Genomic DNA, 15,282 nt, shown 5'->3' on the forward strand with positions numbered 1-15,282 from the left:
TAGGAGGCTTGTGAAAAACTCCACCAAGGTGCTACATTTCTAGAATGGAGTGAATTAATACTTCTGTCAAAAGGAAAGAACTGAGTCACCTCAGCCTTTTTTGTTTAAATGGTAACTCATAATCCAATGATGTATTTTGCTTCACTAGTTCAAATTTAGGCAGGAAAGGGACTAAGCTAACTGGTCAGACCCAGAAATACAATGATTTGGCAAGCCACAGTCACTCAGCTCATGGATGTGTAATAATCTGCAGAAAAGCTGCTGAACTCTTGTCTGTTCCTTCACATCTGTAGAGGAGTTTGATATAATCACTTCTCTTTCTCGACTTTTATGGTTCATACAGGCAAAGAGATCACAAACTGTAGGGTAGTCATCATGGTCTTGGGGGAAGTTATGTTCCTCCTGTAGGGGTGGATTAAGTAATACTTCCTGGCCCTTCTTCCGAAGTAGCCACTTGTCTTCTCCAGACAATCACTGGCTGAGGGTGCCCATCTTCTTTCCTGGCAGGACCCAGTCAGCTGTATTAAAGGGACACCAGGAAGTGAGTGTAGGGCTTTTAAGCTTTTGTTGGCCAGCCCCGTCCTCAGTACTAGGCACTTCCTTGGGACTTCCTTCCTTATGTGGGGGCCCAATGAGCCACTCTGACAAGGGACTGTTGTTTATGACTTGGAATCAGCAATTCTAGAAGGAGCCATTGCCTTTGATGCCTTAGCTTGTTCTTTTCTTGAAGGACAGGGCCACATATTCAGAGAATCGATGCTTCTCAGGTTCAGGTTTGGGTTCCACAGGCATCCCATTTTTTTGTCCATCTTTCTTTAGAAGCCACTTATACAGAGCTTCCTTCTCAATTCTCATCATACACTCTGAAAAACTTTTGCAGGGCTCATTGACTTTGCATATGTCCTTTACTTTATATGGGTCCTGATGGTTCTGGACAAGTCAATCCTCAGAAATGATGCTGAGGATAGACAATAGTTTCTTGGCCTCCAAGTAGTCATTCAGGCACTTCACATTACCCAGGTTTTTCAAAATCTCTACACTGCTGGCCTGGTTGCCCCAACAGTTGATATAGGAGTTGGTTTTGACAAGCCAGTCATTCATATTGTAGGACTGGAACAAGAATATAAACTTATCACTGGTTTCACAACTGCCATTCTCAGCCTTCTCCAGCTTATGGGATTCCTGGGGAATCACCAGCCAGCCAGCCAGATCCATCGCATCTTGATCAGAAAGCTCTAGATCTTCCACCTTTTCAATTAAATGAAGAAGGAACTGGTAGTAAAATGCTGTCACTTTGGGTAACTCGGTTTTTCAGGAACTTCTTATTGCTGACTCTTGAGGAGCAAGTTTTGAAAGCCCTTTAGGTTGCCTGAGACATTACTGAAGAAAGTGCAGGCTCTAGAAGAAGTCTATTCTCCAAGGTCTGCTTTTTGGTGAGCCAGTCCTGGGGGGTTGTTCCTGAAGACCACTGGTATGGTTGCTTCCAAGGAGCCATTCACTTAGAGGGACATCTGTGATGCTGGATGCTGACTTCTGCTCTGGCATTAGGATATAGCCTTTCTTCTCCAGGAAAGGCCTAATATTTGATGAGTTAGCATGAGGCATGAAGTGCTAAGGAATTTGAATTGTCTTGAGAAACCCAAATGTGGTGATAGTCATGCAGAGCAGTTGTGTCTGCTTCAAAGAGCAGGACTGTTGAATCTTCAAACTTAGGGGTCAAACTGCCCAGTCCCTCCAGGCACACAGAGACTTGATTGGCTAGATCTTTGTTTGGGGTGCACTTCAGTTAATGAATAAGACCATCGAACTGGCCCAATAACCAGTAGAGCTGCTGGGCCTGCGGCTGAAATATCTCCTTTTAAGCTGATAGATGAGGTCTAACTGTTCATACAGCCACCTCACAGTTCGTAAGGCATTCCAGGTGACAGCTTATACAACTGTGAACCCAAGCTTTGACTTTTCACAAGTTATCTTTAATTTGCTGTTCGGCCCAGGGAACTCCACCAATAGCAAGCTCTAAGTCCCTCCATGCATTACTATACCTCAAAAGGGGTTCTCTATTACTGGAGCAGCCACTCTGGTCATGTGAGGTATTCATTCTGCTCACTGCTACAGCTCCCAATCCCTCTTCGGGTGATCCAAGGGGACTTTGGGGTGGACAGGGACACAGCCCCACACAAACCTCCTGAGGAGGCTTTTTAAAGGGAATCTTTCCAACTGACTGGAACCTTTTTGTTTCCTCCTTTATTCTTCACATAGAACAGTATTATCTACTATTGCTCTGACCCCATGTAAGGAGTCTTGCATCAGCCACATGAGGAACACAATTCTCCCACTCTGAAGACACACCAACAAGGGTGCCAGCTTGAACCAGAGAATAAATCTGCTGTGTCTTGATCTTGGGTTTCCCAGCCACCAGACTATGAGAGAAACTCCTGTTCTTTATAAATTACATAGTCTCAGGTATTCTGTTATAGCAGCACAAAATGGACTTATATCCTACCCATGATATGTAAAGAACTCTCAACATTCAAAAATTCAATTTTAAAATGGGCAAAGATTTGAACAGATACAAGAAGATATATCGATGGCAAATAAGCTCAACAACATTTATCATTATGGAACTGCAAATCAAAACCCAAGTAAGGTACCACATCACCCCTATTACCATGGCTAAAATTAAATAGACATACCAAGTGTTGATAAGGATATGGAAGAACTAGAACTCTTATACATGGTTGGTGGGAATTTAAATGGTTTGACCACTTTGGAAAACTGTTAGGTAGTTTCTTAAGAAATATCTACCATATGATTCTGCTACTGTACTCTTAGGAATTTACCCAAGAGAAATAAAAGTGTATGGCCATGTAAGGATTACATACAAATGTTCATAGCAGCTTTATTTTTAATAGCCAGAAATGGAAAACAATTCAAATGTCCATCAATAGGTGAATACATAAATAAATTGTGGTCTGTCCATACTATAGAATAATATTCAGCAATAAAAAAGAATGGACTGTTGACACAACAACATGCAGGAATCTCAAAATAATTACACTGAGTGAAAGAAGCTAACGATGACTATATCCTGTATGATTCATTTATATAAAATGCCAGACATTGCAAGCTAAAGTATAGTGACAGAAAGCAGATAAGTGGTTGCCTGGGAAAGGGGATGGGGGTGGGGAGGGACAGGAGGTAAGGATTACAGAATGGCACAAGGAACCTTTGCGGGATGATGGACAAGTTCATTATTTCAATGGTGAGAATGGTTTCACAGGTATATACATATCCCATAATTTGTCGAATTACATACTTTAAATGTATGTAATTTATTGTATGCCTCTTATATCTCAATAAAACTTTTTAAATTCCAAAGAGAGATGATCTTTCTTATTTGCCTACCTTGAGTCTCATACCCATTCCATGGCCAGGAAAGGTTAAGATGATTGGCAGTTCCCCTAGAATTGCATCCAATGGAGAAAGAAATTGAGGAGCTATGCTAAAGAAACAGTTCTAGTACAAGCAGCAACTAAAATTCTAATATGCCTTGGGAAATCTGTCACTGTATACTTTTTGAGTACATAAATGAACATGTATTTCATTGTGTGTGTGTGCGCCAAGATGGCAAGCTGTTTGCCTGGGGACAGAATTTAGGGCAACTTTGAGTTGAAAGAATTTGCCTCAGTCCCTAAATCACAAGGATGACCTTTTAAGGAGTTACCTTGGCTAACAGTTTTGTAAGAGATGCTCACAGTACGGGAGAAACAAGAGAGGAATAATTTTTTGAAACTGGTTAAAGACAATGGTCTGTTAAGAGGGTACAAGAGTCTAATTATGATTAATAAAATAAGATATTCAAGGCCAACCTATAAAACACGCAACCTGAAAGTATTTGAAGGATAGCTCACAATAGGTAGAAAATGAACAGTGTCTTTCATTTGCTAATACAATAAAACAAATTAATAATAAGACAAGATACAAGCAACACCAGTGAGTAAATGTTTTCCTCTGTTATGAAGTGGTATTTATATTCTCAAGCAGAGAGAAAATGGGATAGAATAAAATCTATCTTATTTAATATGTATTTTTAAATATGTGCTAAATTGTGTTTGTTATAGAAGAAAGAGTAATAGTTGTACCTGGTGTGTGATGTCCACCGATTAGACCTAACTTGATAGAGTGGGATCTACCTCTGGAATTTACTTCTTTTTTTTTTTTGAGATGGAATCTCACTCTGTCGCCCAAGCTGGAGTGCAGTGGCATGATCTCAGCTCACTGCAACCTCTGCCTCCTGGGTTCAAGCGATTCTCCTGTCAGCCTCCCGAGTAGCTGGGACGACAGGCGGCCACCACCACGCCCGGCTATTTTTTTGTAGTTTTAGTAGAGATAGGGTTTCACCGTGTTAGCCAGGATGGTCTCGATCTCCTGACCTCGTGATCCATCCGCCTTGGCCTCCCAAAGTGCTGGGATTACAGGCGTGAGCCACTGCGCCTGGCCTGGAATTTCCTACTTGCTAGCTATCTGTAAACCCACTTCCAACACCCTTTGTTTCTTTCTCCCTCCCTGTCTCTGAGGAGAGGTGTCTTGTGCTCTATTTGTGCTCTGATTGCATTCCTTTCCATCTCTAATACCTCCATCATTTCTCCATGCTTTCCTATTTTGTTTTTGTTTTTTTTTTTTTTGTTTTTTTTTTGAGACAGAGCCTCGCTCTATTGCCCAGGCTGGAATGCAATAGTGCGATGCTGGCCCACCACAACCTCTGCCTCCCCACAACCTTTGCTTCCTGGGTTCAAGGGATTCTCATGCCTCAGCCTCCCAAGTAGCTGGAATTACAGGCATGCACACCACACCCAGCTAATTTTTATATTTTTCGTAGAGACGGGGTTTGGCCATGTTGCCCAAGGTGGTCTCAACTCCTGGCCTCAGGTGATCCACCAACTTTTGCCTCCCAAAGTGCTGGGATTACAGGCGTAAGCCACTATGCCCAGCCAGCTTTCCTATGTCTTCTAATCTTCAATTGCTTCACCACAGGCTCTTCCATATCCACATTTCTGCCATTAAGATAATATATTTTAGAATTTCCCTCTTCCATTATATATCCCCCTTTCCCTTCTTCCTGTGCTTTTTCCTAAAAATCTAAAATTAGGAAATTCCAGCCTTAATATCTCTGTGACACTGTGATCTGCCCTCCAGTCCCCCACTTCTCCCACTCAGACTGCTCCAGTAAAAGCCACAGATGACTTTTTTTTGTTGCAAATATCAACAGAAACTTGTTATTTCCATCTTAAATCATTTCTACCATATTTGAAGCCTTTGATTACTGCTCTCCTTTTCTTGGCTTATTTTCCATTTCCTTTGTATCCTTACACCCCTAACCCCTGGACTCCTGATCAAGTCTATGGCTTCAGTTATTACTGGGCCCACGGCTAAAGTGTCTCCTCTTTAAGCTGATAGATGAGGTCTGCCTGTGATACCTGGAGCTATACCTCTGACCTACAGGAATTCATATATTCCAGCACCATAGCCATTTTTCTATGTAGTCTATGTCACTACCTATATGCCCCTTGGCTCTTTAATCTCAACATTTGCAACGAGAAAATTGTCATTTTTTAGTCCAAAAATGTTTTTCTATATTTCACAGCTTGGAGTGATCCCACCAATATCTTCAAGAAGAAGCCTACGGTCATCTTCCATTTCTCCCTCTTTTTTACCACATCCCACATTCAAGTCAAGTTCTAATAATTTTAGTTTTAACATCTCTGTAACCCCACTGCTGCCAGTGCTCGAAGTTCAAGATCATCATCTACTGGCTGGGCACTGTGGCTCACACCTGTAATCCCAGCACTTTGGGACATCGAGGCGGGTGGGTCACCTGAGATCAGGAGTTCGAGACCAGCGTGGCCAACATGGTGAAACCCTGTCTCTACCAAAAATACAATAATTAGCTGGGTATGGTGGTGGGTGCCTGTAATCCCAGCTACTCGGGGAGCTGAGGCAGGAGAATTGCTTGAACTCAAGAGGCGGAGGTTGCAGTGAGCCGAGATTGTGCCACTGCACTCCAGCCTGGGCGACAGAACAAGACTCAGTCTCAAAAAAAAAAAAAAAATCATCTCTTGTCCCATCACTTCATTAGCCTCTCAACTGGTCTCCCTGTATCTAGACCAACACTGTCCAGCAGAGCTTGCTGTGAAGCTGGAAATCTATATCTGCACTGTCCAATAAATTGGACTCCTCTGTACATAAGGCTTAGTCTTTGAAGAATTTTGAAAAGTGAACACATTCATTGGCAGCAGTGGGAAAAACAGTCTAGAACTGTGCCGTGCTGTATTGGCTCTTTAATAAAAATTCAGTACATTTAAAAGGTTCTCAGTCACAGTCACATTTCTAGTACTCAATATCTACATGTGACAAGTGGTTACTGTACTGTAAGTATGAACACTGGCCACAGCAGGGATCTGTAACACACAAACCTCTGGAATGCTGCACGTGCTTTTTTTTCTTTTTCCTTTTTTATGGGAAAAACCACCATAGTGTTTATCAGCTGCACAAATCCAAATAATTTAAAAGTCAGGCAATAAATTCCGATTTCGCTGACACTATTATTACAGCTCCCAAATCTTTCTTGATGTGCCCTGTGTACAGCTCCAGCCTCATCTCCCACTGTTTGGGAGATTTTGTTACTGTGTAAACATCACAGAGTACACTTACACGCTGTGTTTGTAAGTACACTCTGTGATGTTTGCGTGATGTTACAAACCTGTACAGCATGTGTACTGTACTGAACAACGTAGGCAATTGTAACACAATGGTCGATATTTGTATATCTAAAAATAGAAAAGGTACAGTAAAAATATGATATAAAAGATTTTTTAAAATGGTACTTAGCATGAATGGAGCTTGCAGGACTGGAAGTTGCTCTGAGTAAGTCAGTGAGTGAGTGGTGAGTGAATGTGAAGGCCTAGGACATTATACCACTGTAGACTTTATAAACACTGTACACTTAGCTACACTATATTTATTTAAAAAATAAAGCAATTGCTTTACAACATTATGGCAGCTATGATGCTACTAGGTGACAGGAATTTTTAGCTCCTCATATAATCTTATGGGTTGTATATGTGGTCTGTTCTTCATGGAAACATCATTAAGCAGCCCATGATTCTATTTCAGTTTCCTGAATGGGCCAGTCTCTTCTCTGTGTTTTCACACATGCTTTTTCTTTTGCCTGGAACCCTCTTCCCATTGCACCACTATCTCTCCCTCTTCCTCACCTCCTCTCTTCAGTTCTGCCTCCTCCTCTGTCTTGGTTATTCCTATTCATTTTTCAGGATTCACTTCGGCTCTCATGGCATTCTGCTGGATGCTACCTAGCTCTGCATTTCACCAGTGCAGTTCTCTGTCTGCTTCCTTCTGAGGGCTCAGTGGCCATTGGTCCCATGAGTTAACCAAAAGTGCCATCTAGTGGCAAATGCAGAAGACAACAATCGCCTCCAAATGGAGCATTTCACTAAGAGGGACAAAACTTGGAATAGTGGACAGGCTTTCTCCACCACTACACACAGTAGGGAGAATCTACTGTGGCTCTTGACTCTCCTAGATAGTCTCACATTTTCTACCTAACTTAAAACTCTCCCTTGGTCTGGAAGTAGGTATCGTAATTTTCATCTTACAGATGCAGTCTCAAGTTCAGAGGGGCCACCTTAAAATTCCCTTCTTTGGGCCGGGCGCGGTGGCTCACGCCTGTAATCCCAGCACTTTGGGAGGCCAAGGCGGGCGCATCACAAGGTCAGGAGATCGAGACCACCCTGCCTAACACAGTGAAATCCTGTCTCTACAAAAAATACCCATGTGGTGGCGGGGGCCTGTAGTCCCAGCTACTTGGGAGGCTGAGGCAGGAGAATGGCGTGAACCCGGGAGCAAGCCTATGTCTCAAAAACAAAACAAAACAAAACAAAACCAATCCCCTCCTTTGCAGGATTGGCAGCAAATAAAGAAGGAGAGTAGGTCACACAATAGGCCAGGGTTTGCTCCCTCAGGATGGGAATTTCTCATTTAGAGCTGGTGGGAAGGATCTCATTAACAGGTGGTTAAAGATGATTTGTCAGGGATGCAGTTGAGGACACTTACAAAGAGCATCTTGTTAAGAGTCTCTAAGGAAGCAATAGGTCCCCTGGCATTGTGAAGTCAGCATTTTATTGAGGAGGAGGAGTGGGGAAGAGTTTCACTAATGTAGGAATAAGACAGTGTTCCTCATGGTGAGTTTACAGTGCAACAGATGGAAGTGGTGGGGTCAAAGCCCTGGCGTGCAGCATGAGGTACGTGATGGTCAGCTTGTGTCCCTATGAACAGATATGAAGCCAGGATGATCTGCTAGTGAGAAGCTTGGGAAGGAACACTAGAAACCTGTTGAATTCCCAATACAGGGTGTCATCTTTCATAGGGTCACTAGAAGTAGCACAATGGGTGGACAAAATTTAGAAGGCGTAAGACCTGCATTCACTTTTGGCCATGCCTCTAACCAGCATCTGATCTCCAGCAAATGAACTGGAACCACTGAGCCTTAGGCTGGACACTGAGATACTGCTTTTTAAATTTTTCTCTAACAACTTTATTGAGATATAATTCACATAGCATGTAACTCAGCCATATATAGTGTATAACTCAGTGGTTTTTAGTATCTTCACAGAATTGTGCAAGCATCACCATAGTCAATTTTTCTGTTTGGGTTTTGTTTTTTGTTTTTTTTTGTTTTTTGTTTTTTTTTGAGACAAAGTCTTGCTGGGTTGCCCAGGCTGGAGTGCAGTGGCATGATCATGGCTCACCGCATCCTTGACCTCCTGGGCTGGATCCTCCCACCTCAGCCTCCTGAGTAGCTGGGACCACAAGCATACACCACCATGCCCAGCTAATTTTTTAATTTGTTTTTAATTTTTGTAGAGACAGGGTCTCCCTATGTTGCCCAGGCTGGTCTCGAATTCCTGGGCTCAAGCGATCCTCCCACCTTGGCCTCCCAAAGTGCCACCATAGTCCATTTTAGAATATTTTTATCACCCCAAAGAGAAACCTTGTATCCTTTAGCCAAAACTGCACAATCTCCCCCTTCTTCTCCAGCTCTATGCAGCTACTAATCTACCGTCTGTCTCTAGAGATTGACTATTATGGATATTTCAAATAAATGAAATTAGACTATGTGACCTTTCGTAACTGACTTCTACAACTTAGCATAATGTTTGCAAGGTTCATCCATAGTCTAGCATGTATCACTACTTTATTACTTTATATTGCCAAATATTATTTCATTATATTCCTATTACATTTTATCTATCCATTCATCAGTTTATGGACGTTTGGGTTGTTTCTGCTTTTTGGCTATTCTAAATGATGCTGCCATGAACATTTGCATACAAACTATCGTGAGTACTTAAGTTCTCACTTCTCTTGAGGATATACCTGGGAGTGAAATTGCTGAGTCAAGTGGCAACTCTACATTTCACCTTTTGTGGTCTTCTTGTTTTCCAAAGAAGCTGGAACATTTTAAATTCTCACCAGCAGTGTATGAAGGCTTAAGAGGTCTTTTAAAACTGCTGATCTGTTCATAAGAATGTCAATAAGAGGCTGGGCATGGTGGCTCACTCCTGTAATCCCAGCACTTTGGGAGGCAGAGGAGGGTGGATCACTTGAGGTCGAGAGTTCAGGACCAGCCTGGCCAACATGGTGAAACCTCGTCTCTACTAAAAATACAAAAATTAGCCAGGTGTGGTGGTTGCACCCCTGTAATCCCAGCTACTGGGGAGGCTGAGGCAGGAGAATCACTTGAACCCAGGAGGCGGAGGTTGCAGTGAGCAGACATTGTGCCACTGCACTCCAGCCTGGGTGAGAGTGAGACTCCATCTCAAACAACAACGACAACAACAAAAAAGTGTCGGTAAGATATAGAAGCATTATTTGACCTAGCCACATATCAAGTGTGCAATTCCTTTTTCCCTCTTGCTGTGCCATTGTTATGTAATCACATCTGTATGTTACAAACTCAACACTTAGTTATAATTACTTTATATAATCTAATGTCTCTTAAACTGAGAAAAGGAGAGCAAGTATATATTTATAGCATTTATTACATTAATATTATTTACCTCTTGTGGTTCTCTTCGTGTATTTCTATGAATTCAAGTTACTATCTGGTATCATTTTCGTACTGCAAATACAGCTTTGCTTACCTCCATTTCCTTTGTGATGTTAATACTAAATATGTTATCTACGTTATAGGCTCCCAAATACAATGCATCTTGCGTATACATGGTTTTTTTCTGTAATTGCCCTATAAATAAGAATGACGAAATACGCATTTATACTGTCTTTTATAATTACATAATTACCTTTACTATGCTGATGGCCTGTGCCTCCTGGGAGGTACCATAACCCTCAACTAGGAGCTGGGGGAAGAGCAAGCCCTGTGTTCTTGACTGCGCCCTCCTGGAGTGGCCATTGCCGAGCTGAAAGGGAGCAAAAAAGAAATGGTTGCTGGGTGAGATGATAAAAACTTGCTGTTCTTATTAAGTTTCAGTAGGTTTCCTTGAATGTTTCTTCATTTAACGAGCTGTATGCCCTTAGGACAATTTCCAGATTGTTTAAATGGTTGTTTTGTTTATAATTTTCACTAGTTAGGCTTGTTTCACTGGCGAATGGGTCCACAAAGTTCCTCACATGGTCTCTAGACGTATTACTTAGTTCTTTACAAAGTACCCTCACATATAAAATTTTATTTGATCCTCACCATTTTATGAAACAAGGGTAAGGACTTTTTAGCCCTAAAAATGAGGCCCAGAATGCTAAGTAACTTGGCTGTAGTTATAAGGCTTCTCAGAGCCATGTGTTCATTCAGGAGGCACTTACTGCCTGCTCTGTGCTAAACATTAGATTTTAAATGTTCAGCATTTACTGTATAGACAGGAGACAAAAACCACACAATTGCAGCACAAGGTTAAGTGCTAGAATAAAGTGTACGGTGCCTTAAGCAATAAGGACACTGGCTGGGTGTAGCGGCTCACTCCTGTCATCCCAGCACTTTGGGAGACCGAGGCGGGTAGATCGCTTGAGCCCAGGAGTTGAGACCAGCCTGGACAACATGGTGAAACCCCATGTCTACAAAAAAATACAAAAAAAATTAGCCGGGCATGGTGGCAGGTGACTGTAGTCCCAGCTACTTGGGAGGCTGAGGTGGGAGAATCACTTGACTCAGGAGGTGGAGGCTGCAGTGAGCCATGATCCTACCATGCCACTGCACTCCAGCCTGGGCAACACAGTGAGATCCTGTCTCAAAAAAAAAAAAAAGGCAGGGGGGTGGTCACCTAGTCCAGTCTTGAATAAAAATTAGAAACTAAGCATTTTGATTGTTGTTCTTGTAAATAGAAAGGACCAAATAGTACAAAATAAAGTGGCACATGGCATGGTAGTTAAGACTGAAGCCAGATGGCTAGATGGTTTACATTTCAATCCAATTATTAGCTATGTTACCTTGGGTAAGTCACTTAATCTCTCTGTGCTTGTTTCCTTATCTGTAAAATGGTGCTAATATTACCTACTCCTTAGGGTTATAAGATTGAAGACACAGCACTATGTTTATAATTGTACCTGGTGTATGTTTATACTATAACAACTGATAGCTACATAAATTATATTAGTGAGAGGATGGTGTTAAATACTAAACTCCCCAAGGGCATGCGTGTCAGTGTTTCCTAAAATGGTCAAACACTCAACTTCCCCAAAAGCTGAAACTGAAATTGACTTCTTTGAGATAGAGTACGTACTTGTTTTTCAGAATTGTTTCCTTTTCCCTGACTTGGTTAAGTGTGAGATTTAGGGTTAACTGAAAAGAATAATTCTTCAGGAAATACCTGGGAACCTGTAGTCTTCCAGGTTATCTGTATGTTGCCATAGGGTAATTTTAACATGTCATTTATACTCCGGTATACCCTGAATTAATTCAAAAGAAAACACATCTAACATGTTTTAATTTTTTGATGCAGAAGAATCACTGTTTAAGGTTTCTGTTAACATAAGATTCCAATAAAAATAAAGTTTGTGTTCGGTTCTTAGGTTTCTCTGGGTTAACTACTGAAACACACTATACTTCAGAAGTATCGTACTATGCTCGATTAGTCTTACTGAAAGTTCTGGAAAATCAGAGGCTATTAATGTGTCGATGCTCATGCCCTTAGTGGTGTTATTCAGCGTCCTGGGAAAATAAACTGAAATGTGGCTCAAAATATGGCTCTAAGCTCAACAGGGCACAGTCCACTACTTGCAAGTCTTCCCACCCCGTACTTTCCTAGGAAATGATTCTATTTTAGGTATTAAGTACCTCTCTAAACACAGCTATATTTAGTGCAGTTTTACAACTTCCCTTAGTATCAATAACACTTCTGTAGCCAAACAAATAAACAAAACAAATGATTACAAACTGGTTTATTTTTTATGGGAAAGTGTCAACATCTTTATTGCTAATATAAGCATTTAATGTCAAAGAAATGAAGGTAATTTTACAAACTCAATTTTTGTAAGTACATGAAATTTCTATTTGATTATATGGTTTTGTATCACATTCGTTCAAATGCATTTCTCTCCCTTAGAGGGACTATTCCAACATCACTCCTTTGGAATTATTTCAGTCATCCCTAACATGTGACTTTACCAAAGACCTTGAAGCTAAACAAACAAGCAAAACAAAATTTCAATGACTCTTAGATGAATGGAATAAGAAATAGTCATCACATGTCAATTAGGGATGTTTATCTCCAACAAGACACTATCAAAATGTTTCTTCTGATACAGCAGTTATAAGTCAGAGCCTTCAAAAAACAAGCGCAGAACAAGAGCACAATAAAAGCAGCACCTGCAACTTAAGCCTCCCACAGTCCTAAGCCTGATATGCGCAAAGCAAAGCCTCTTTCCCACAAACTCAATTCCATCCATTTGAGCTTTCAGAGATAGATGCCCAAGCACTACCATTAATGTATACAGCATATTGACTCTAGTTGCATCAATTATGCCTGAAGAGTTTAATACCCATCCAAGTCCAAAGGTGGAAGAATACATACACTGGTATGGTAATAGGCAAGAGCAGGCTGTAAAAGCAAAGGCTGGCTGTGCTAGTGCAGCCCTGTGGGAAGTTTTCTTCCACAGAGGCTGAGTAGAACAGTCCTGTTAAAGAAACCAGTGGAATAAGAACAGTCAATGTAGGAAGAGACAGAAACATTCTTCTCTTCCACTTATTACCTGCCACTGTGTTTTAAAAGGTATATGGTACTAAGAAAAGTTGGCTGTTGCGTTTTATTTTTTTAAATTATGAACTAGCGCTGCTCCACTTCTTCCTGCTTCTTACTTTGATGCGTCATCCTAGCTGCCTGTGGTATCATATTAGGAATCCCATCAATGACTGGATAAGCTATTCCCAACTCTTCATTAATCAATTCATTTGTTGATGCTTCATATCTGGGGTGGAAAAAAAAAAAAGAACAAAATGAGTTGTGGAAAAATAAAATAATTGAAGAGCCTGATTTTCAACAAATACCACCATTTATCCAATTCTTGGTATGGAGTTAATCCCAGAATAGTCTTCTTTATTTAAAAGCAACGATAGCCAATTCAACCTTTTATCTTAGGAAAATTCTCTTAGAATCTATAATTATTCCCATTTTAGTCAGTTTCTCTCATATTCTCTTTTTCATCTTATTCACAAGTTATTCCTTAATTTTTTTTTCATACTAGTCAGAAAAGATCCCCCTCTCTTATCCAAATATTCCTTCATTACTTTGGTCAACCCCCAAATCATCCCTGTTAATTTACTACCGGAATAAACACTAGAGAAAAATCAACTTCTTCGTTTTAGAATAAATGCTAAGTAGAAAAACTTAACTAATCCATTAGAAGGAAATCACTGGAAAAGGTGAGAGGGCAGAAATGAGAAAACTTTGGAAAGCAGTAAGTCTGCAGTGAGCTAGTTATAAACGCAAATCAAATAATTTCAAGGTTTGAGAAAACTGAATATGTTTATTATGGGAAAAAAGAAATATGAAAAATTGCTAGCAATCTACCACTCAAAAGATAACCACTGACAACGTTTTGGTGTTTCGTTTATGCGATTTGTAATACTAGCGTTAGTATTGTCAATATTCCATTTTTGGCAGCTTGGAAACTGTAGAGCTGTCTTCCCAAAAACTAGGTTAAAGAGGCTTCTACGAAATCTGCTAGGCCACAACTAAGAGCCACCAGGCAGCATACACAGCTGAATTGCTTAAGATTGTCAGGCACCAGCTGTACAAGACACTTTCACAAGGATCTGGAGGGTAAAATACTTTTCATTATCTTGGCTTAAAAACCGGATGGCTTTGGACTTGTCCTGAATCGCAGTAATTCATTAACCTGGTGGTACGTTAGAAATCATTTAGGGACCATTTAAGAACACAAATAATCTGGGCGTGGGGGCGGCGCCTGTCTCCCGACTCCTGAGGAGGCTGAGGTGGGAGTTCTAGGCCAGTCTGGGCAACGTAGGGGGGCACCCTGTCTCTTAAAAGGAAAAAAAGAAAATACAAATGTTCAGGTCCCATCCCCCGAGCATTCCAAGTCTGCCCGTCTTGGGGGCTGCAGGGGAATCGGCATTTTTAAAACGGTCCCCGGGTGATTGCAAAGAGCAGCCGGTCGCGAAGCCTAAAACGCTTCGAGCCATTCCGGCAGGCTGGCTATGTGGTCTGGGAGATGTGGGACGCGGCTCCGCTGGCTTCCGGTCTCCCCCGTTCTGGCCGCCGCAGCGGGAGGTGCGTGCGCCCGGCGGGGACAGAGTCCAGAATATGGCAGCGGAGAGTACTTGACCGACCTACAAGTCTCCAGTGGCTGAGACAGGCCGCGGTCCACCGCTCCCTTTCCGCCCACCCGGAGGCTGCGAAGGAAGGGCCAAGACCAGCGAGTCACCTGAGCGGCTTCTTGGAGAGCGGGCACACCAGGAACTCCAGCAGCGCCGGATCGAAGGCGCGGGGCGGCTCCTCCGTCTTGTTGCTCCGGTCGGCCAAAGGCCGCGAGCCCGACGCGTGCAAACACCTACAGGCTACCGCGGACCGCGCTGCGCTAGTTCCTCGCAGCGCTGAGGCGAGCCTGCCGCGTGCTCCGCTCAGCATGGTCCGGCAGCCGGAGACCAGGCCTCACTGCTCCTCCGCCAGCCGGGGCCGAGCTCCTAGCTCCGCGTTAGTCCAAGCCAGCCGACCAGGCCCCGCCCCCTGGTGCTCT

General features: G+C 42.2%; 2 protein-coding genes and 1 pseudogene across 2 annotated transcripts; all 3 read right to left on the reverse strand.

Annotated features, from left to right (window-relative positions):
* Positions 1–281: 281 nt before the first annotated feature.
* LOC140712003 (nuclear receptor coactivator 4 pseudogene) lies at positions 282–12,360 on the reverse strand (annotated as a pseudogene).
* Positions 12,361–12,453: 93 nt separating this feature from the next.
* Positions 12,454–13,258, reverse strand: PIGY (phosphatidylinositol glycan anchor biosynthesis class Y). The gene has a single exon (XM_073017479.1). It carries the CDS (start codon positions 13,256–13,258, stop codon positions 13,043–13,045), a length of 216 nt encoding a protein of 71 aa, XP_072873580.1. The 3' UTR covers positions 12,454–13,042.
* On the reverse strand, positions 12,454–15,282 carry PYURF (PIGY upstream open reading frame). Its single transcript, XM_037986636.2, has 2 exons — positions 14,971–15,282; positions 12,454–13,494 (listed from the first exon to the last, which is right to left on the reverse strand). Exons 1-2 carry the CDS (start codon positions 15,171–15,173, stop codon positions 13,353–13,355), a joined length of 345 nt encoding a protein of 114 aa, XP_037842564.1. The 5' UTR covers positions 15,174–15,282; the 3' UTR covers positions 12,454–13,352.

Source organism: Chlorocebus sabaeus, chromosome 7 (assembly GCF_047675955.1).
Source record: "Chlorocebus sabaeus isolate Y175 chromosome 7, mChlSab1.0.hap1, whole genome shotgun sequence".
In the NCBI taxonomy this organism is placed as follows: Eukaryota; Metazoa; Chordata; class Mammalia; order Primates; family Cercopithecidae; genus Chlorocebus; species Chlorocebus sabaeus.

Bases quoted from the DNA above. Each gene is read 5' to 3' on its own strand.
- PIGY (XM_073017479.1), bottom strand. From the start codon at position 13,258: ATGTTTCTGTCTCTTCCTACATTGACTGTTCTTATTCCACTGGTTTCT.
- PYURF (XM_037986636.2), bottom strand. From the start codon at position 15,173: ATGCTGAGCGGAGCACGCGGCAGGCTCGCCTCAGCGCTGCGAGGAACT. The intron at 13,495-14,970 runs GTGACTCGCTGG...TTTCCACCCCAG, and splicing joins CTCTCCAAGAAGCCGCTCAG to ATATGAAGCATCAACAAATG.